This window comes from Nycticebus coucang, chromosome 1 (assembly GCF_027406575.1).
Source record: "Nycticebus coucang isolate mNycCou1 chromosome 1, mNycCou1.pri, whole genome shotgun sequence".
NCBI lineage: Eukaryota > Metazoa > Chordata > Mammalia > Primates > Lorisidae > Nycticebus > Nycticebus coucang.
Window position 1 is genome coordinate 98,953,158 of NC_069780.1, and position 22,739 is coordinate 98,975,896.

Genomic DNA, 22,739 nt, shown 5'->3' on the forward strand with positions numbered 1-22,739 from the left:
CATGCATATACTTGTGTTATCATCACTAAAATCAGTATACTAAATATTATCTATCACCTCCAAAAGTTTCCTTGTGTTTCTTAGTTGGTTTGGTTTTGGGGGGACAAGTGCATAAGACTTAATGTGAGATCTACTTTCTTAAGAAATTTTTAAGTGTACAATGCCTTATTGTAATTTATAGATACTATGTTGTACAGCACGTCTCTCAAAGTCCATATTCTTTTTTTTTTTTTTTTTTTGTAGAGACAGAGTCTCACTGTACCGCCCTCGGGTAGAGTGCCGTGGCGTCACACGGCTCACAGCAACCTCTAACTCTTGGGCTTATGTGATTCTCTTGGCTCAGCCTCCCGAGCAGCTGGATCAAAGTCCATATTCTTAATAAGTTATATTTACAACTCAGAAGAACCACAATTATGTATCCAATGTAAAGCTGACTGGAAGCTTCATCTGTTTTTGGATTGGCCAATGAAATGAATGAAAAAAATCAGACCCCAAAAATGCAGAAATCCTGAGTTCAACATAGACAACTACACGGAGAAACCAGGAAGATTAAAATCCAAACTAATTTAAAATATTAATAATCTGTATGTGTCATGCTTTGTAAGCTAAAGAGAGTTCTATGATAAGAACTGCTGCAACCTGTTAAGTTTGGAAGAACCAGTGGGCATGACAGTGAAAGTAGGGATAAAACCCAGGAAAAATAGAACAAGTGAGTTTTTAAAAAACAAATTACTTCTCAGCCCCCAACAGAAGATAAGCGGTTTTGTTGATGTGTAAGTGTTGTACAAGAAATATCTACTGAGTAGTAGTAGTTCAGAAGAAGGCTGCTACTTTATAAATGAGGCCAAAGGGATACATGTGCCCGTTCTGTGGAGGAACTGGGATATCCTGTTGGTCTACATGGAATAAGATTAATTTTAAATTTGCTTTCTTTTCACCATCAAACCGATTCTGATACAAAGGCTGGCCAACTTGGTTACATATATACTAGGCAGCTCACAAGGGCAAAATACAATTGGTTTGACTGTGCATGCACACTTGCTGATGTGTGTGGCTGCCTATAAACTATTCATGTCGCTTCTGCTGTTGACAATATGCTTGGTTGGAGCATATTAAACAGTCCAGTATTTTCACTGGATTACTGAATTTGGTATAGTTAGGCACAGGTGACTAACACAGAATCCAGAATGCTGGAAGTATTTCTGAGTTTAATTACAACATTAAAATCTTAAGGGCCCGTCTTCAGAAAAGAATTCAGTTAGATGAGTGCATTGTAGAATACAGACAGAGTCTTGACTGGGGAGATTACTGCTACGTCCTTGGAGCTGAGGACTTTTATCTAGCATTGTGTGGTTCATGCTACTTTAACATGGACTTTAAAAAATGATTCACATTAGTATCTCATTAAAGTTGCAAGTAGGTTATCAATTTTAGATTATTCCATACCAGTTCCTATGGGATGACAGAAAAGCTAGTCTGCAAATAACTACATATTAAATTCACTCATTCCCACTAGCAACTGTTTAAATCAGCATGCAAGCTGCATACCCATTGATTTGATGCTTCTTAATTGCTACTCACTGCACTGTTTTATTACTGATTACCATGTCATAAAAGATTATGACAGTGACATCATTTTAAATGCCATAAAACAATTTTACGTTCTGAAGAATTTACTCAGGACTTTTAAGATGCGTTTTCCCCCACGACAGAATTCTAAGATTAGGGCAGATTAGGGTAAAACAAAAAAATATTCTATCCTATTTAGAAAAGTCAATTAATTTGAATTTTTCACAACTAGTGAGATAGTGTCAGTAAACAAACAAAAAAAAAAAAACTGGGTATGTGTACGCACACATGTGTTTTAAAAAGCATTTGCTCCTCCAAAAATTGGCACTATTTTTAGTTTTTTCTGGGAAAGCTCACTTCAAATAGATACATTGTTTTTGAAAATTTGCATATTGCTTTTACAGTTTGCAAATTTGGTATAAAAAATTATCTGGCTAAATAAACACATTGATTCTTCCATGCACCTACTCAAGCAAAACACCACTCTATGAATGACATTCTATAGCGAGACATTCCAAATGAGTGAAATAATATTTTTCCTGATTTAAGTCAGCCCCGAAAAAAATCCAGATTCTAAGGGAAAGGTGCTTTGAGATAAACCACATTTTATAAAGACAGAACTACTGAAAATGTGCCATTATAAAGCCACAGGTGTACAGACAACTAGAAGAACAGCATTTGGTACTTTTCTTTGGTTTAGAATTTCATGCCTTGCTGTGCACTTACATATACACAACAGAATTAACCGTGGTGCACTTCAAATGCAGATGGCAGGCTGGCCAATGTCAGGAACAGGCTGTACAAAGAGATGCTATCGTTTATGGTGTCACGTGTGAGATTTGTGGTAGCCTTTGCATATGGCATGATTTCATCCACTGAACCACACACATGAACACATGTGTGATGTGTCTCCTGTAGTTTTAACTCCCACTGTTGAGTTTATTGCATGACATATGCAAAAACACATTTTCAGATTTCCTAGACTAAAAAAAGAAAATCAAGTATATTTTAGTATGCTGACTTAGGAATGAAACTAACCAGAGACTGCTCTTCCCATAAATAAATACAAAATAATACAATTATTATTATTTTTTTTTTGTGGTTTTTGGCCGGGGCTGGGTTTGAACCCGCCACCTCCGGCATATGGGACCGGCGCCCTACTCCTTGAGCCACAGGTGCCGCCCAAAATAATACAATTATTATTATTATTGAAACAGAGTCTCACTGGGTAGAGTGTCATGCTGTCACAGCTCACAGCAACCCCAAACTTCTGGACTCAAGCGATCCTCCTGCCTCAGCCTCTCCAGTAGCTGGGACTACAGGTGTCCACCACCATGCCTGGCTAGTTTTTCTTTTTCAGTAGAGATGGGTGTCACTCTTGCTCAGGCTGGTCTTGAACTTCTAAGCTCAAGAGATTCACCCTCCTTGGCTTCCCAGAGTGCTGGGATTACAGATGTGGGCCACTGTGCTCCACTTATAATAAAGCTATAATATGGAGTATCTGGCTATTTAAGATTTTGAAAAACGAATTGGGCTAGAGGAATTATTGGAGTGGTCTTTGTACAGTGCTAACACATTCAATCACTAGGACCCTTAATCTACTGATTTGGCCAGTACTGATGGTATAATAATTTCTTGTCTGTAATCATTACCTTTTTCTGCTCAAGAAATTTAATTTTTAAGAAAAATTTATAGACTAAAACTTATAAATTATGTAAGTATGTAAACATATTGGGTCTTTCTCTTTTCAGTTTTCCTGAAGACATATGGAAAAAAATAAACAGAATAATCCTTTCAACTCACCTAGGAAAACTGTAATTTACTTTATGAAGTTAGTAGACAAATGGGCTCTTTTGAAAGAAAATAATTTTTCTGTATTTGTGGGCGTGAGAGAGTATACATACACGTTTATTACTTGTATCTTGGGACTACATTTTTTTTTCTCAGCTTTTTTTCATGAGCTAATGCTGGTATCTAGTTCCAATTTTTTTTTTTAGACAGAGTTTCACTCTGTCACCCTGGGTAGAGTACCATGGCGTCATAGCTCACTCATAGCAACCTCAAACTTCCAGGCTTAAGTGATCCTCTTGCCTTAGCTTCTAAAGTAGCTGGGACTACAGGCACCTGTCACCATCTCCAGATAATTTTTCTATTTTAGTAAAGGTAGGTCTTGCTTTGCTTAGGGTGGTCTGGAACTCCTGGCCTCAAGTGGTCCTCCCACTTTGGCCTCCCAGAGTGTTGGGATTACAGGCATGAGCCACCATGCCTGGCCTTCAATGACTGTTTTTCAGTGAGCAATGTCTGTGCGTAGTCAGCCTAATTTCAGTTAATGAAAAAACTAGACAGAAATTAAATTTTGGAAGGAGGTTAGGTAGAGTTTTCAATAGTTTACAATGTTCTTAAATCCTTCACAGCATAAACTGTGAAGTTTTTGGTTGGTGTAATTGTTATTTTTTATTTTGGCAAACTATCAGTTCAGTTTTTAGCTCCACTTTAAGTTTTCCTGAAACAAACAAAAGGGGCTTTTGATTATTAAGACATCCCTAGTGTCACTGTTGTTGCACCAGTTTCTATGACAACTCAATCTTTTGTGAAAGGGACATAGATATTAATTTATCTCTTATCACAGAAACAACTAATTTTCCTCTTATTTCACTGCACATATGCATGCCAAAACAAGTAAAAAATAATCTAGTACTTAAGAAATCATTTGGGTTTGGAGTCTGGTTTTGTTGCACCAGAGAAAAGTAACCTCTCTGAGACTTGGTCTCCCCAGTGGAGATTTCAATAGCCTCCACCTGATAAGATTGTAGTTGAGGATTCCATAAACAATGTATGGAGAGAACTTTGCACTGTGCCTTGGTATGTGGTAAAATTCAATAAATATTAGGCATTATATGTATTAGTTCATCTTATTAATAAAAATACTGTATAGTTTCAAAGGAGGTAACTGGTATCATTTACAAGACTATGAAGAGGCCAAGTGTGGTAGCTCACACCTGTGATCCCAGCACACTGGGAGGACCACTTGATGCCAGTTCAAGACCAGCCTAAGTAAAGAGAGACCCCACCTATACTAAAAATAGGAAAATTATCTGGGTATTGTGGTGGGCAGATGTAATGTAGTCCCAACTACTTTGGAGGCTGAGGCAGGATTGCTGGAGCCCAAGAGTTTGATATTGCTGTGAACTAGGCTAAGACCATGGCATTCTAGCTCAGGAGACAGAGGGGCTAGAGAAAAAAAGACTATGAAGAAAGGAAAGAAGTCTGACTTTGAGCAAATACAGATGGGATTGGCAAGGATTTGCTTTCATAAGCCATGAGGTTCATTCATTCTGCCCCAGTTACACTTCCTCATTCTCCACCTCCCCAAAATACACTCTTTTTGATGGGACTATTTATTATATGATCTGACCCATTCCCAGGGTGAGGACAACGCCATTTTTTTGTCAACAAGTTTTCCTCTTGTCTCCCATAAGTACCCCTGCTGGTTAGATGAGCAACTCCCAATCAATAAGTGATTTCACTTTTTGGAATAAAGAACACATCACAATTTGCCCTTGTGTATTTTGTCTTCCCTCATTAATAATCTCATTTGAGCAAGATAGGTCACTATTTTCTACAGGAGTGTAACTATCACATAAATATCCCAGTAACCTCACAAATTCTAAACTACAAGTCACTTTTATAGTAACTATTTGGAAAATAAGACACGCGTACATTTGTATCGTGGTTTTGCTGAAAAACATTTCACTCCCCTTTTCATCATGAAATCTGAGCAGATGGGAGATACATTGCTAACTCTCCTAGCAGGATGGTATCAGCCATGTGGCACCATTCCTACCGACGGGGGGTTGAACACCCTTGCTTGGAATGATGCTTTTCATTCCCTGAGGGTGGTGTGTGCACACGTGGTCATGACTGTGTATCTAGACTTTGCTAATGTAGTTTGTTCTTATGCTGGTCACAATTTAGAGAATAATGCTTTGGGGGGCAAGAAAGGGTATAGGAAATAACCACATAGAAAGTTTTCTCTTTGCTTTTTATGGCAGCTATATGGGAATTTGTTTTCTCCGCCTACACCAATGAATTGTGAATGACTACTCACATTCATAATAACCACTGATGGGGTCTTATCTTCAAAGCCCAGAGTTAGACTGTATGCGAAAAGCATTATTTTACACCCCATTCTTCACGTGGGAACTAATTAATGAATACCTAATGCCATTAATTCACAATTAGATCACTTATGTTTAACCACACGCTTTCCATGCGTACATATATAAATATTAATTTTGGATAGAATGATAACCATTCAGCACTAAGACAATTAGACAGCTGTAACCTGTCTCCTGTGTTAAGTGATGGGGCTGCCAGTGTGCTCCCTAAGCAGATGGGCCTACCCACTCATGCTTAGTGTTAAAGACTTTTTTAAAAAAGAATTTTGACAAATCAGAACAAATAGACATGGTTTTAATGCAAACTGACCGATTTGCAATGTAGATTGCTCTAAAACCTAATTTGGTATATAGGAAAAATTAAAAAGGAAGACATTTCATCACATTTGGATATAGTGGTTCCCCCCAAACATAATTATTTACTAATTTTCTTCAAGCAGCAGGGTTTAACAGAGAAGCTACTGGCAAAGTATTCCTATTTATGAACCTCCTTCGACTGCCCCTTACATGATCCACGGCACATGCCTGTTAAATCCCAGAAATGATAGTTTATTTCAGACAGCTGGTTTCCAACTTCATTACAGAGGAACTCAGAAAGGACAGCATCATCGAACTTATCATGAATAAGAGTAATAGGAAAAAAACTGGCTCCAGTCCCACCATAATCTGTGACTATGTTAAATATGAATGGGTAAGAGTCACGGACAAACGCCATAAACAGACGTGCTATGGGCAACTTATCTTATTCAAGAAACACAAAGATAAATTCTGCCATTGAAAGAATATTAATGTGCCATGTGGGAAGGACTAACAATATTTCTTAAATCAGCCACTTCATTTTTCTACCCTTACATTAAACTGAATTGGAGTTCTGATTTTTTATTTATTCCATCAGACTAATAAAGACTTCAGCACAATAACATACCCAAAAGGAAACTGGGATCATTGTGATGAGAGGCACAGAATTTGTGGCCTCTCTATGAACAAATTCCCTACATGTGAAGAAGAAGAAAAAAACAATAAAATGTATGTGGTGGGTGTATGGGTGATTACTGTACTTTTAACTGTACTGTATGTTTTAAAAATTGTCTAATATATTCTTCTTAATAAAGCATTGTAAGAATGGAGAAGAAAAAAAAAAGACTTCAGCACATATGAAACATTACTTAAATACCATATTACCATTTCCTTAGATGCCTACCTGGCACTCTACAGTTACCAGGTTTAAGTTTTAGAAAGAACATGTCATCTTTAAAATCTGACATAGTTAAAATATTTGCCTCCATCCTTGCTAAGGTCGTGAAATAGCTGACAACATATTATTCTGCAAACTGGTTTCACTCCCAAAAACCTTGTGTCTAAAATTTTCAATAAAAGACTTCTGATTAACTTGGTAAGAATTGAAAAGAGCATTTTCCATCTTTATTTCTGGTTAAATTCTATATCCAGTCAACTGAGTTTTAAAACATCCTGTGTACCAGGTTTTGGTGGTAATTAAAATCTTAGATGGTTTATAAAAAATATCAATGAGGTGTTCTAAATTGAAAAACTAGTTTATTAGTAAAGCAACAAGATGGAAAACTTTTAATGAAACAATATATTCCAAATTTAACTTACAAATTAGTTGGCTTTACTCAAATAACACGTCTCAATACACTTTTAAGAAACAATTTAAACTGGCTTAAGATGAGTAATGTGGCTTAAGGAAGAAAAATGGAAATCATAGGCATGAATATATTCATATTTTGAAATTCTGTCCTTCCACGTAACTTTAATTCTAAGCAATGATTCAAAAGTTTCCTTGTGATAAAAATTGTAAGTTGATTTCCCAAGACAGAGAGCAACTACTCAGTTAATTATTTTGAGAGTTAAAAAATCTACTTAGCAAACCACCAAGTTCATGGTGGGAATTTAAGACAGTAAGAAAGGAAAAGAATCAGGGTTATTAATCACACATGCGGTAGAACCTATGTAAGGTGACCACTCCAGGGACTGTACCAGACTGGTCAACGTGTAAGGAACTATGCCTGCTGTACCGATACATACATGTGGTGCATGTTCAAGTCTGTGAAAATTGATTGTATTGTTTATTTCAGGTTAATATGAGTGTACATATTAGATTACATTGCTTGCACTTCTAAGGTAATGTCGAAGTTAAGTCCTTCACCCAGAAGTGTGCCATACACCTCTCCACTGTACCCGTTAGGTGGGAACTTACAGAACCCCCCTCAACACCTTCTTGAACGTAATTGTGTTTTCCTCTATGTGGGCTTATAGTTGTTAATTTAGTAGTTTTGACTTAGTATCAAACATATGGATGCGTGATTTTCCATTCTTGAGATACTTTACTTAGGAGAATGTTCTCCAAATTCACCCAGGCAAATAGGATAGATGCATAAGTCTGTCTTTTTCATGGCTAAATAGTACTCCATGGTGAAAATATACCACAGTTTATTAATCCATTCATTGGTTGATGGGCCCTTGGGTTGTTTCCACATCTTTGTGACTCAGAATTGAGCTGCTAAAACATTCCAGTGCAAACATCCTTATGATAGTTTTTTCTTCTGGGTAGATACCTACTAATGGGATTGTGGGTTCAAATGGAAGGTCTTCTTTCAGTTCTTTCAGGATTTTCCATACTTCTGAAAAGGCCATACTCCTTTGCACACCAACAGTGCATCAATATCCTCTCTCTCTGCACCCATGCCAGCACCTGCAGCTTAGAAGCCTTGTGATGTGGGCTATTCTCACTGGGGTGAGGTGCTATCTAAGAGTAGCTCTGATTTGCATTTCTCTGATGATTAGGAACAATGAGTACTTTTCCTATGTCTGTTGGCCAGTGGTCTTTCCACTTGGGAAAAGGTTCTGTTCATGTCTTTTGCCCATTGATTAATGGGGTCGTCTAGTCTTTTCTGGTTATTTGCTTGAATTCTTTGTAGATTATGCCTATTGTCAGATGTTTGGCATGCGAATATCTCTTCCCATTCTGAAAGCTGTTTGCTTTGTTGATTGTGTCTTTAGCTGTACAGAAGTTGTTTAACTTGATCAGGTCCCATCTATTTATTTTTGATGTTGCTATGATTGCCAGTGGGGTCTTTTTCATGAATAATTTCCCAAGGTTGATATTGTTAACAGTTTTTCCCATACGTTCAAGAGTTGTTACAGTTTCATGAGATTTAAATCTTTTATCCAGGGTGACAATTTTTCTAAGAGGTGAGAGGTGCAGGTCCAGTTTCAGTCTTTCCCAGGTGACTAACGAGTTCTACCAGCACCATTTATTAAATAGAAATTCTTTTCCCCTGTGTATGCTTTTGTTCGATTTGTCCAAGATCTGATGGCAATATAAGGCTGGTTTCACAAAGTATCTGGTAAATATCACAAATAGAAGAAAAGCACATAGCATTTTTATCAATTGAGTGCCTGACATGTTTCTAACAAACATTTTTTCCCTTTTTTTGGCTATAATTTATTCTTTGATTGCCTCTTTATTTGATAATGATTTTTGTAACATTCTGTAGAGAGAAAAGAAAGATAATTGTCTTTATTCAATATGATAGCTTAATGTTTTTCATTAGTTGGTAGTTTAGAAATATTTTAATTTGGCTTCAAAATTTTTATTGACAGTGTCATGTTAATTTCTGGTATTGCTATCAAATTTGGGAAGGCATTTTTATTGAGTAATAAGTGATCGTAAATACTATTAGAATTGATGATATTCATTAACTACTTTGTTGTGATGTCCTCATAGAGAGTGAGTATTTTGAGTTTATGTTATCTTTGTTGATGTTAGTATTTCATGTCATATCAACATTAAATTTCTCCCTGGTAGATTCATATACTGAGATGCATAATACATGTGACATCAAAGGCTGAGGAGCTTGGTGTTTGCAGCACATACAGATCTTGGACCTACAAATATATGAATTCTGATGCATTCCTCAAAGCAGAAATATTCATCAAAAAGAAAAACATCACAGCATGTTTATAGCTGTGTAAGTTCCATTATCAAGTATATTTTTATATATTTATATATATATTTTTTGAATGAATATTTTTTTTTCAGGTTAATGATTGTGTACAAACAACTAGGTTACAATGTTTTCATTTGTTAGGTAAAGTCCCTGCTGTAATTTTGTCCTGCCCCCAGGAGGTGTACCATGTACCCTTATGTTGTGACTGTGAAGTGGGAGCTCACGGATCCCTCTCCTCTCCTTTGCTCCCCCTCCCCCCAACATGAACTGAATTGAGTTTTTCTCCTTTGTGAGCATGTATTACATTGTCTACGGGCTTCACATTAATACCGAGCAGACTGGTTACTTGCTTTTCCATTCTTGTGATGTTTTAATGAGAAGAATGTGTTTCAACTCCATCCAGGTTAATACAAAAGAGGTCAATTCTCTACATTTTCTTATGGCTGAATAGTATTCCATGGCACACATATACCACAGTTTGTTAATCCATTCCTGGGTTGATGGGCATCTAAGTTGTTTCCACATCTTGGCAACTGTAAATTGAGCTGCAATAAACATTCTGGTCACGATGTCCTTATAGTAACATGACTATTTTTTCTTCTGGGTAGATGCCTGGTAATGGAAATGCAGGATCAAATGGAAAGTCTAATTTGAGTTCGAGGATTTTCCATACTTCTTTCCAAAGAGAACGTATTAGTTTGCAGTCCTACCAATAGTATAAAGTGTTCCCTTCTCTTTACCTCCATGCTAGCATCTGCAGCTTTGGGACTTTGTGATGTGGGCTGTTCTCACTGGGTTAAGTGGTATCTCATATCAAGTATATTTTTGATAGTAGAAAACTTCCATTTTGATTAGGCATTTTAAGTATTTGATAACAAGAAGAATTTTCCATAGACTAGCTTATGTTTCCATACATTTCAAAGCTTATTTCTCCTCTAACACCTATTCTGGTGCAGAGCTTGATAGAACAACGTCATTTCTTCATATACCCTGTGACCATGTCACTAGGTGACATACACCTATTAGTCTTTGGTCTGTCCTCTTGGGAAAATATTCTGTTTATGTCTCTTGCCCACTGATTAATGGGGTTGTCTGCTCTTTTCTGGTTGATTTGCTTGAGTTCTTTATAGATTCTGGCAACAACTGCAGACAGAAATGATTTCACACCTTAAACATATCCCAATAAACTCAATGTACTCCCAATCAAATGCACCTGAGCCACCCCAGTGTGGCTGGAAAAGTGTGGTAGAGGGAAGCTGAAGTGGACAGAGACAGAAGACAAATCATAACTGATTTTCAAGTTTAATATTAACAGATGGGCAACCCCTATTAAAAGCTTACAAGAGGCACTTACCTGCGAGGGACCTGACACTTAAGCCTCAATGTCTCTGTCCTGGTCAGGGACCTAGCAGGTGTGATACAGAGATCCTTTCCTTCTTCACCTACTGGTGGGAGAACAAATGCCTCCCAGAACAGTCATTGAGGGTATAATGTGGTACCCTATAGGCACTTGTTATGGGGAAATGATAAACAAAATTTGAGTAAGAATGTAAAAAGAGGTCAGGTGCAGTGTCTCACACCCATAATCCAGCACACTGGGATGCTGAGGTCGGAGGATCCCTGGAGCTCAGGAGTTTAAGACCAGCCTGAGCAAGAGCAAGACCCTGTCTTTACTAAAAATAGAAAAACTAGCAGGGCATGGTGGTGGGCACCTGGGCATGGTGGTGGGCACCTGTAGTCTCAGCTACTTGGGAGGCTAAGCCAGGAGGATTGCTTGAGGCCAGAAGTTTGAGGTTGCTGTGAGCTATGATGATGCTATGGTACTCTACCCAGGGTGACAGAGTGAGACTCCGTCTCCAAGAAAAAAAAAAAAATGTAAAGAGATATTTTTAGAATTACACATTGTTTTCTTATGCGTGTGATTCCCAATTGGTGAACATTACAGGAGTTAGAAAGAACACTGATTTTTGTAATTTAAGTGGCCATTTTTTTCCTTCAAAATTGTCACCTATTTTTTAATTTAATAATTTAAATACTATTCTTTCACCATTATCTGAAATAAGAATTAGAACCCCAAGCCTAAACTTGTCTACTGGTAAAAGTTTCGATCTTTCTCTCCCGCTTACTCCAATGTATAATAGATAACTCCTCAATCTGTGAAGTTCATTTCAACTTCTAATCCCCAGCACCCCCAAACCCAAGAGCAAGAGGCTTTGAAATTTTAAAAAAGATAATGTGTACACAGAGGTATGTGAATGCTGTGTGTCTAAATTTTGTCTGAGCAAACAAAGCATGTCTTTATGATTATTAAAGATCTAGCTTCCCAATGTACTAATGAATTAGAATAAAAACAAACAGTTTAAAGGAATTAGGATTTCCCCTAGGCCAAATTTCCATTTGAACTGCCTGAAAGTACATGAAAATCAATGCAGCTCTATAAACAACTTTGTGTTTGAGACATTTCCAGAACAAGAATGCCACAGTATATCCCACCTTTCTTCAGCTCCTATGATTTCAAAAAACAGCTCTCTCACACCCTATCCAAACTTGTTGAACAAGATTCATTCTGAGACTATATTACAGAACAATGACATGGAAATTTCCTGAACTCTTCTAAAGTTTCTTGGACAAAAATTTTATTTTACCTTCTTTTTAAGAAAAAAACCCCAGCACTCAAAACATTACCTGGGTTGCAGTTTGTCTTATTTACACACTCCACAACAAAATAAAAACTCTAATTTATTGAACACTATTTGCCAGGTGCTTTATTAAGTACTGTGTTCTAATATGTCATTTAATTCTAACAATTCAACTAAGTAGATAATACTCACTTTTCATATAAGAGAAAACATACTTAGAAAAGTTAAATGGGCTGGATATGGTGGTTGATGTCTGCAATCCCAGCACTCCAGGAAGCAGAGGAGTTCGAGACCAGCTTGAGCAAGAATGAAACCCCATCTCTAATAAAAACTAGCTGGGTTTGGTGGCTGGCTCCTATAGTCCCAGCTACTGGGGAAGCTAAGGCAGGAGGATCATTTGGGCCCAGGAGTTTGAGGCTGCTGTGAGCTAGGACTACTCAAGGCAACAGAGTAAGAGAGTAAGAGTGATTAAAAAAAAAAAAAAAGTTAAATGACTTGCCTAAGGTCTCTCAGGTGGTGCAACAAGGATTGACATTCTGAAAGTTCTTAAACCTTGGAGTATTCTGCTGTGACATCTCATGTATGTATTATTACAGACATTTTACATGTGGGGAAAAATCTCAACTAAGTACAGTTGAGATGTAACTTACAGTAAATAAACTGCAAAACTGATGTAAAAACATTATATTTTTTAAAATTTCAAAGTCTGTACCTTTTTCATTCCGTTACACTGACTTTTATAAGAGATACTTCTCAATATGTACCATGGAAGAGTTTGATAACTGCTCTGTAGACAAAGAAATGAATTAACAAATGAAAAATAGCAGAGATATGCAAAGTACAGAATCTCAGGAGACAAACCTGTGTTTCAATGTCATAGGAAAAGAAAAATAAAAGTTAAATGAAATGCAGAATATAAAGAGAACTCCAGGTTTAAATCTAGCAATTTGCCAAATAAAGCCAAAATTATCAACAGAGAAAAAATTCTAGAATTGCAAGATCTCGAGGGGTCCTTCAAATAGGGCTGCTGTCCAAGAGACACGATCTTTTGGGATAAGGGATGGAAAGAATCTTTAAAAAAAAAAAAAAAGTCCTTTTCTTAAAACACCCTGCAAGCTAACAAAAAACCCTTCCCAGTGTTTTACATACACTAGGGAATTGTAGTGTTAAAAGACTTTCTGGAAGAGAGATTCAAACATTCCTTTAGAAGCTTATCTCAGGATTTAAATACTTTTTCCAACCTGAGGTTCTTCATTGTCTCTAACCAACATTTATATAATAGAAACCCATTTCCTCTATTTTTGTCTCCAGAGAAATGGACAATGCCAATCATTCTCCAGAAGACAATTCACCTATCTACCCAGAGGGAGCTGAGGTGCCTTTTCCTTTGTAACAACTCTCCAGGGAAGGTAACATCCGGTACATTATTCAACTCCCCCTCCCTTTCAGGTCCCAATCTCTACTGTGTGCTGTGAGTATAGCCTGCAATACTCTCAGATTCAAGTGGATGATGTTAGGGGTAAATCTCTGACAATCACCATAAAGAATGGTTCTTGTGTAAGTTTCAGGTTAGTAAGATTTGGTACTTAAGATTTATTAGTATTGCACTTAAAAGCTATTGATTCTGTTTACAAACATCTCTTCAGCAGAGGCTGGCATGGTATTTACATTGCTTATATGACCAATTAACTCTAGCCACAGCCCAATCCCAAAGAGAAACCCAAACTGATTGAGCTGCCTTCCCATGGCAATAGAGTCTGATTCCAGCTACATCAATAGGGAACTTACTGACTTAGGCTATGACTAGGAGCTCTAGCTCGCAGGTTTGACTTGGACCCGCCTTGAATCTCACTGGACAGAACTGTTCAAGCTTTTTAAGTACAGAGGTAGCCATATAACATTCTAATTATGTCAACTATTACTGATAAAACAATTATATTCTATCTATTTCTAACTTGCCTCTGGATCCTTGAAATATTTTTACATCTTTCTTATTTCATGAAAAACTAGAGTAGGCATATAAGTATGATAACCCTTTGACCCACATATAAAGGAGGATGTCACTCCAATTGAGCTTGTATTATCAGTGCTATTATTATTAAAGCCTGTTAATGTAAGTATTGGTGCTTACTGGATAGGGTTCAATCATGTAATTTCTCTTCTTCTTTAAGAGAGTAGAGGCTGGGTGCGGTAGCTGTAATCCCAGCACTCTTGGAGGCCAAGGTGAGTGGATTGTTTGAGAGCTCAGGAGTATGAGATTAGCCTGAGCCAGGGTGAGACCCTGTTTCTCTAAAAAAATAGCCAGGTATACTGGTGGGTGTGGTTGCAGGTTCCTGTTGTCCCAGCTACTAGGGAGGCTGAAGCAGGAGGCTTGCTTGAGCCCCAAAGTAACAAAGTGAAACTTTGTCTCAAAAAAAAAAAAAAAAAAAGGCAAAAGGAGCCCAGTAATCATAAATGCTTTCTGGGGAGGAAGGAAGAAACATCTATTTTTATCACAACACCACTAACAAGAGATTTCCCTGTATTTCATTTTCAATCTGCACGAAAGGAGAAAGACGTGGGCCGATGAACCTGCTAATGAATATGTCCAGTTTGCTGAACACACGACTCATAAAGAGAGGACAATATGAAGACACTAATAAAATATCGGGAGGGTGGTACAGTGGATACTGCAGATTCATAACCTACTTTACAATCAAAATGCCTATAGTTTTGGGGGGAGGAATAAGATGGCGGCCAAGTAACAGCTTCTGTGCAACCAGGCACGGTGAGATAGGGAGAGAAGACTCCAGGAATCTCTGGCTGGTGGGATCTGCCCAGAAACATCCCTTTGGGCACACAGGGAGACAGTGAGAGACTTCTGGACCCCACGAGGAGGACAAAAGTAGTGGAAAACTAGCAAGTGGTTGTGTGCATTCATTCACTGAAGTGTGCCCACCGTTGTAACTACAGCAGCAGTGAGATTACAAACAAACAGGAATGGCCTTACCTGTGGGCTGTTTTAGTTTTTTTGGACTTGGGCAGTCGGTTGAACTACCTACCTTGGGAGAACTTGGGCGAGAGTACAGATGACTTTAAGCATTGTCTAGGGCCCTGGACTGAGCCACTAAGCCAGAAGGGAGGGCTGTGGGCTGCCAGCGCAGCCATTGTGAGAGAACTACCCATGCAGGCTCCGCCCTCAAGGTCGCAGAGCAAGGATCAGGTTGGGACACCTTGGTGAGTAGTCTAGTGACTGAGGAGCCCTAAGGCAGGGACTGAGATGCTGGGGCAGAGCAGAGATTTCAGCGTTTGGCAGTAACAGAGCTGCCTTACAGCCTTGGCCCTGACGGCATTGAGTGGGACTGGTTTTGGTGCACTGGATAAACAGGCAGCCACTTCAGGAGAGATCCTAGCAACAAGTGTTTTCCTGGGAAAGCCTCTGTTTAGCCAAGGTTAACAGTTTAGTGTCTTTTAAGTGGGCTGAGGAGAGATTTAGGATCTCGACCCTGAGGGATTAGAGAAATCAGCAGAGGCCTCCAGTCAACATCTCATACAGCTCTGTCAGCATTGTGATTAACATCTCATACCCCTGAAGATCACCTGCTGCCCAGACAATATTCAGCAAGAGATATATACTGCTTTGGTTTTGGCTTTTTTTATGTTTTTTTTTCTTTTATTTCAACATTTTCATTCTAGATTTTTCTTTTTTTCCTTTTTCTTTTCTTCATTTTTCTAGTTTAAATATAATTTTCCATTGTTGCCTTCTTTAACAATTAGAACTTAATTTTTGCTAGTGTTTCTGCCCCTATTGTTTTTTTCCCCCCCAATTTTATCCTGTAAGGTTTTTTGTTTGTCTGTTTTGGTTTGATTTATAGTATTTTTGTCTTTCCTCTCTACTTAGTGGAGGTGGGGTACTGTGTCTGTACAGGATGGCAAAGAACTACTGACCTCAAAGGAACCACCCAACCCAGCACCCCCAAATGTTGGGGGATTTTAAGGGTGGGTCAAAGTACCCACTGTACACCTTTATTACTCCTGTTTCTCTCTTTCTGTGCCTCTCTTCTTTTTGTCAATATTCCCTTTTACTCACCCCCTCTCCTTTCTCTCTCTCTCTCTTTTTTTTTTTTTGTGGTTTTTGGCCGGGGCTGGGTTTGAACCCGCCACCCTCGGCATATGGGGCCGGCGCCCTACTCACTGAGCCACAGGCGCCGCCCTCCATACTCTGCTCTTATGCGACCTTTTTCTTTTCTGATCACGGTAAGAAACCGGAGAGCTGACTGCAACTACCTACGAGTCCTATTAGTCCTTCTAGTAGGTAACCAGTGTGGGGTGGTAGTGAGACCCTTGAAACAGGTGTCAGTTAAGATGAGAAAAAAAATGTAGATGACATTTGTAATGCTATTTATTGTGACAGTTTATAATTTATTGTGACAGTTTATAAGATGTATGTGATTTCAATATGCCCATGACAAAATTCCTGGCTAACCAATTCCTGTAAGCCAAAAAGTGAAGTATTTCATACGTATTAAAGGGTCGCGGCATTAGGAAGGTTGAGAACCACTGCTTTAAAGACACCGACACTCTCCCCAATAGCTTTGTTCAATTTTGCCCTAAGCATACAAGACAATGTGGAGAAACAATGTACCTTAAATGCTGAAATTTCTGTAGAACTATGCAATTTATAATCAATGCCATATAATTCCATTGAAGTGGAGTAGAAATTTATTACTTTTATTGCATTTTTTTCTAAGTGAACATTTTAATCTCAGTGACTCAGAATCAAAAACACTATCTTAAAAATACAGTATTATAAGAGTTCCATGATAAATACCATTTATATACTAACATTTTGATCTTAAACATCTGATTATTTTCTACAGAATATTTGTATCTACAGATATTCATGAATGTCATCATTTTTTTAAGAAGCATTAACCAGATAGGTTTAAGAACAACTACACTTGTGTGATTTTTCCACCTTGTTTCTTACGGTACTACAAAATCAAGTCATAAAATGTTGCACCTCTGTGGTAGAGACTCAACATACCCACAAGCCTGAGGTGAATGAGTCTAGAATCTGTACAGGCCACGAAGACCGTATCTCTGAAAAATTTTGTGACAATTAGCACTCTGGAGGCTGAGGTGGATGAACTGCTTGAGCTCAGGAGTTCCAGACCAGCCTGAGCAAAAGTGAGACCCATCTCTACTAAAAATAGAAAAACTAGCCGAGTGCCTGTAGTCCAGCTATTCGGATGCTGAGGCAAGAGGATGACTTGAGCCCAAGACTTTGAGGTTGCTGAGCTATGACCCTACAGTACTTTACCCAGGGCGACAGAGTGAGACTATCACAAAAATAAATAAATAAATTGTTAGAGCAAAAAATATAATGCTATTAAGAGATGCTGCAGCAAGAGGGAACATTAAGAAATATGCACTAGGCTGGGCCTGGCGGCTCACATCTGTAATCCTAACACTCTGGGAGGCCAAGGCAGGTAGACTGCCTGAGCTCACAGGTTCGAGACCGGCCTGAGCCATGAGACCTTGTCACTAAAAATAGCCAGGCATTGTGGCTCGTGCTTGTAGTCCCAGCTACTTGGGAGGCTGAGGCAAGAGAATTGCTTGAACCCAAGAGTTTGAGGTAGCTGTGAGCTATCATGGCATGACACTCTAGCAAGGATGACAGAGACTCTGTCTCAAAAAAAAAAAAAAAAGAAATATCCACTAAAAGTTTTTTTAAAAGTTTATTTCTAAGGAGATAACACAATCTGCCTTATAAGTCAACGTTTGTGACCATCACAAAAAATATGAGTATAAAATTTATACCTCATACTTGTCACATTTCTAAAAGAACTGAATTGGCATTACAGCATGACAACCATACTGTAAAAAATAGTTCCCTTTGGAGAGAGATGAATAAAAAAAACAATAATGTGCAGAAGTAAGTTGATAGCAGCTGAAGAGGTGGGCTCTGTGGCTGCATGTGCACAGGGGCAGGGCGCAGTGGGGCGCAGGGCGGGGGCAGGGTTTAGTGGGGGGGCATAGAGCAGGCACCAAGGACGGGGCAGACAGGGCAGAAGGTGGGTGGAGCTGACAAGGTGCGGTGGGGGGTACAGGGACGGCACCAAGGATGGGGCAGGGGGGCAGGGCGGGCACGATGGACAGGCGGATAGGGCAGGGGAGCCTACCGATGGTGCAGTGCTCTCCGTTCCATCCCTGGCTGCACTCACACTTGCCGTCCTTGCAGGTCCCATGCTCAGCACAGCGGGGGTGACAAGCTCTCTGGTTACATGCGGGGCCTGTCCAGCCTTCTTCACAGCGGCAGGAGCCCCCCATGCAAACGCCATGGGAGCCGCAGTCCACGGAACAGATTTCTACGTCGGGAAAGAGGAAGCCGGCAGGAGACAAGAGTAGCAGGAGTGAGAAGGGGCGTGGATCAGCAGAGCCACGTCTTCAATTTGTTAAAGTGAAAAACAAAATCACTGAAAAGAAGCCAATAGTATCTGTCTACTAATTTCAGCATTGATTATTCAGAATTACCAATGATAAAATTGCACATCTTCATTCGTCATTTAATTTTACAGGATGCTGTAATCATGCATGAAATACATATACAATCATTATGCATTATTTTTTACCTGGTATAGAAGATATTTTATACAGAAAACATCACAGAGAATAGTCATATAAAGTTAACTGTATTAGGCTGGGTAGGGTGGCTCACTCCTGCAATCCAGGCATGGAGTGGGAGGATCCTCTGAGGCCAGGAGTTTGAGACCAGCCTGAGCAAGAGAGAGACCCTGTCTCTATTAAAAATAGAAAAACCAGCCAGGGTGCCTGTAGTCCCAGCTACTCAAGAGGCTGAGGAAGGAGGATTGCTTAAGCCCAGGACTTTGAGGTTGCCATGAGCTAGGCTGAAGCTATGGCATTCTACCCAGGGTGACAGATAAAGAAAGAAAGAAAGAAAGTTAACTATATTAACACTTTTTGCTGAAGATTGTAGGAAACCTGAGTTCTCTCACAGGCTAACTTTAAACATGATATTCAGAGCACTGAGAGTTGTAGTATTTCTTACAGGGTACGTAAGAGTATCGTTGGTGGCTAGGAAAACATGTACCCTCTACCCCAATTAATGAAATATTTCAGTATCTAAGCCTTGTCAGACTTGGGTCTCATACCCATGGCAAGAACTAAAAACAGATTACTTACAGTGGTACATGTACTATTTGGAAAACTTTATTAAGAAGAATATTATGGAAGTACTCTAGCTTGCTTCAGTAAGTTGTCTAACCACACAGACACGCTGGTTACATAAAAGACATTGTTTTTTTCCTATTCAGTACATCTGTACTATTGATAGATAGAAATTTCTTTTTTTTTTTAAATTAGACACAAACTTTATGGACACTCTGTATATAATATTGACTCTATCATCTGAAAAACAAGGTTTCTCACCTGCCAGAGTTACTGAAGGGAGCACAAGTGACCAGATAACTTCAAACACCCTAACACCAGGTAAGGTCTTTGAAAAGAATTCAGACATCTCAAAAAAATTTTCTTAACAGCTTTATTACACTACAGCCAATTGAGAGGAAGGGGGACTGACAGAGAGAAGGAACTTTGAGGGCTATTTCATTTTTTATTCTTCTAACATGAAGTTAACTGGATTAGTAATTTTTGCCTGGGGTTGTAAGACTATCGTTTAGCTTTGGCTTTCTTGCAAAAATAAAAATGCAGAATACAAATCTGAAATCATTTCTAACATACAACAAATGTACTAAGCCTTTTTTAAAAAATTAAAAAATAGTAATTGTTGATGCAGTCACATGTTCTTGTTCTCTGGGGAATGAATGAGAAAAATATTTCTTAGATACCCTAATTATCTATCTTATAGGTTAACTTTAAATATGGCACTGAGGCACTATGAAAGTTGTAGTATTTCTTACAAACATCATCCTTGACTATTAACCAGAAGAAAGTAGCACGTGGTTTTTTTTAATCATGCCACATTTTCTATCTCTTTTGAATTAAATTTTTGATTAAGAGATCTCAGATAGTTTGATTAACTTCAGAGCAACATAACATCAACTCGGCTCCAGAAGCAAGAGGTTTCCTTCTGAGCCCCTCCTTTTTATTCAATCTAATCAATTTTTCATTAGGGCGAAGGTGTTTATCAGCCTCTAGCACACTAGCTTTGAGCAAGGTGCGTCAATCTTTGTAATGAACTTATTAATTAGAGTTAATTTAATTGGAGTGGAATTGAAGGGATAATTAATGGACAAACTGCTGATGAAGACAGAGGAGGGCTCTGTTGCTTTCAAACCTATAAACTTCCTGGTGGATATAATTCATTTCTTCTTTTTTAGCAGCTTATCCAAATGTTTCTTCAGTTGTAAGCTCCACTCTCTCATTGAATTTGGATATCTCAAGGTCATGTCCACAACAACAAAAGACGCAGTGAGAAATGTGCTTTCCTTTAGGATTCATTTAGTTAGAAATTGAGAATTATACTGCTTGTAAACTTTAAGCCAGAAATGTAAATGAACAACAGTGTTTTTATAACGTTTCAATGAGAACCATGCAATAGCCAGATAAATTTGAGGCATGTGAGACCAGATATTTTTATAGGGTGAACAGAAGCATATTTGAGATCTTGACTACTAATTTTACATCGGTTTTCTGTCTTTCTGCAGCTTACAGCAAAGTTTAATAAGATTTTTTTCCTGTACTTAATTACTCTCCTTAGAAGACAAGTACTGTATTTGCTGTGCTACTCTATATACTGAGAGTTTAATATATCTTAAATTTCCTTTGGCACTGAGGGTACCAAGATGAATAGGACAAAAATCTTCACTCACTATGACCAAGTAGTCATTTAATATACAGGTACAATCAGATTATCAACTAGCAAAATAATTACAGCAGCATAAAAGAATTTAGTCTAAATATGTAAAATAGTGATATGTGATTTTGGCAGCTAGTTTACTCTTTTAGTTAACATTTATGTCTTTGTTTTGCTATTCATAGTAATATTTTATGAAGAGAATTGAATTAGATTTTGTGCCATTTAGTATCAATTACAAACTACCCTTTATAAAATAATTCAGGTAATAATATTTTAATAACTTCACGTGAAACAAAAAATGGGCTATTACGCTTGTTCCTTTCCTGCATGGATAATTGTGGGAAGCACATCAGGATGGCGACTGAAAGCAAGTACTGTTTTATAAAGCTGGTGTGCTTGTTTTACAGAGGGACCTGAACCACGGAGCTGTTATCAGTGATTATCTCTATAAAATGTAATTGGGTATTTTTTGTGGAAAGGGATTTTTAGTGTAGATAAAAACTCAACAGAAATAACTAAATGGTTATTTTGATTCTTGTAATTACAAAATATATTTCTGAAGAGCAGAGGACAAAAGAAGGCAATGTGTTAATGTGCCAGCTTGATGAATGCTGGGTGGTGATGATTTCCTGAAACTCTTTGGTGAGAATTCACGGCCTTCTCTGATCCAGACTACAGTTTATGTTTATACTCTTATTTACCTATAAATGTTATTTGCTCCAGCAGACATGAATTTTTAACCAAAGTTTGTGGTTTCCCAACCTATTCAAAGGTATATGGCTGAAAGGTAAGGGAGGAAGAATAAAATAAGATGGAAGGAAGGCAGGGAAGAAAGAGAAGGAGGGCAGCAAGGAGAGAAATGAGGGGGGAGAGGACAAAAACTCGTCTTTTAATACTGTATCTAGTTATAGGCTGAACAGAAAATTTTCATCAATATTACAAAGTAGCCTACAGAAAACTTTGTTTAGTGTGGGCTTCCAGGATTCAATTTGTAGTAGATGAAGGTGGCAGATAAATCTGTCATGCTAATGTTGATTCATAAGGAAGCGGAGATGTCACCTTTCTAAAAACGCAAGGAAACAGCAATTTGTAAAAATTACTAGTCTTTTTTTCTCCTTGCTAAAAATAACCATGTGGCTTAGCTACCTTGCAAGATTTCAGTTAGTCTTACGCCATTAGATAGTGCCAATAAACAACACGCATCTTATAAATCTCACATGTGGAGACCCTTTCCAATCAAGAGTTGTATGTGGAAGCTCCTGTGAATGGATCGGAGTTGGGCATGACAAGCTATGCTGAGCCATCGTTTAGAGTACTTCTACTATAACTTACTGACATCACTGCCACTGGTACTTCTATTAACGGTTAGTATGTATTGAGTACTTGCTGGATACAACACTATTCTAAGTGCTTTTCACATATAACTCATTTAAATCTTATCACAATTCCATAAAGTAGTCACACTATTACTCTCCTTTTATAGATAAAGAAACCCAGGCACAGAGAAGTCAAATAACTTGCTCGCTGTCTTGGGGCTAGTAAATGAGCAGTCCAAAAACAT

General features: G+C 38.2%; 1 protein-coding gene and 1 non-coding gene across 13 annotated transcripts in view; one reads left to right on the top strand and one right to left on the bottom strand.

Annotated features, from left to right (window-relative positions):
- Positions 1 to 22,739, bottom strand: part of TENM3 (teneurin transmembrane protein 3) — a 953,923-nt gene that overhangs the window by 101,401 nt on the left and 829,783 nt on the right. For all 12 annotated transcript variants that reach the window (XM_053585025.1, XM_053585092.1, XM_053585086.1 and 9 more), the window contains one exon: positions 18,522 to 18,707. In XM_053585025.1, coding sequence (XP_053441000.1) covers positions 18,522 to 18,707 — 186 coding nt within the window. The remainder of the gene's footprint in view (positions 1 to 18,521; positions 18,708 to 22,739) is intronic.
- Positions 6,613 to 6,747, top strand: LOC128593401 (small nucleolar RNA SNORA11). Its single transcript, XR_008382350.1, has one exon. It is a non-coding gene; the product is annotated as a small nucleolar RNA SNORA11 (small nucleolar RNA).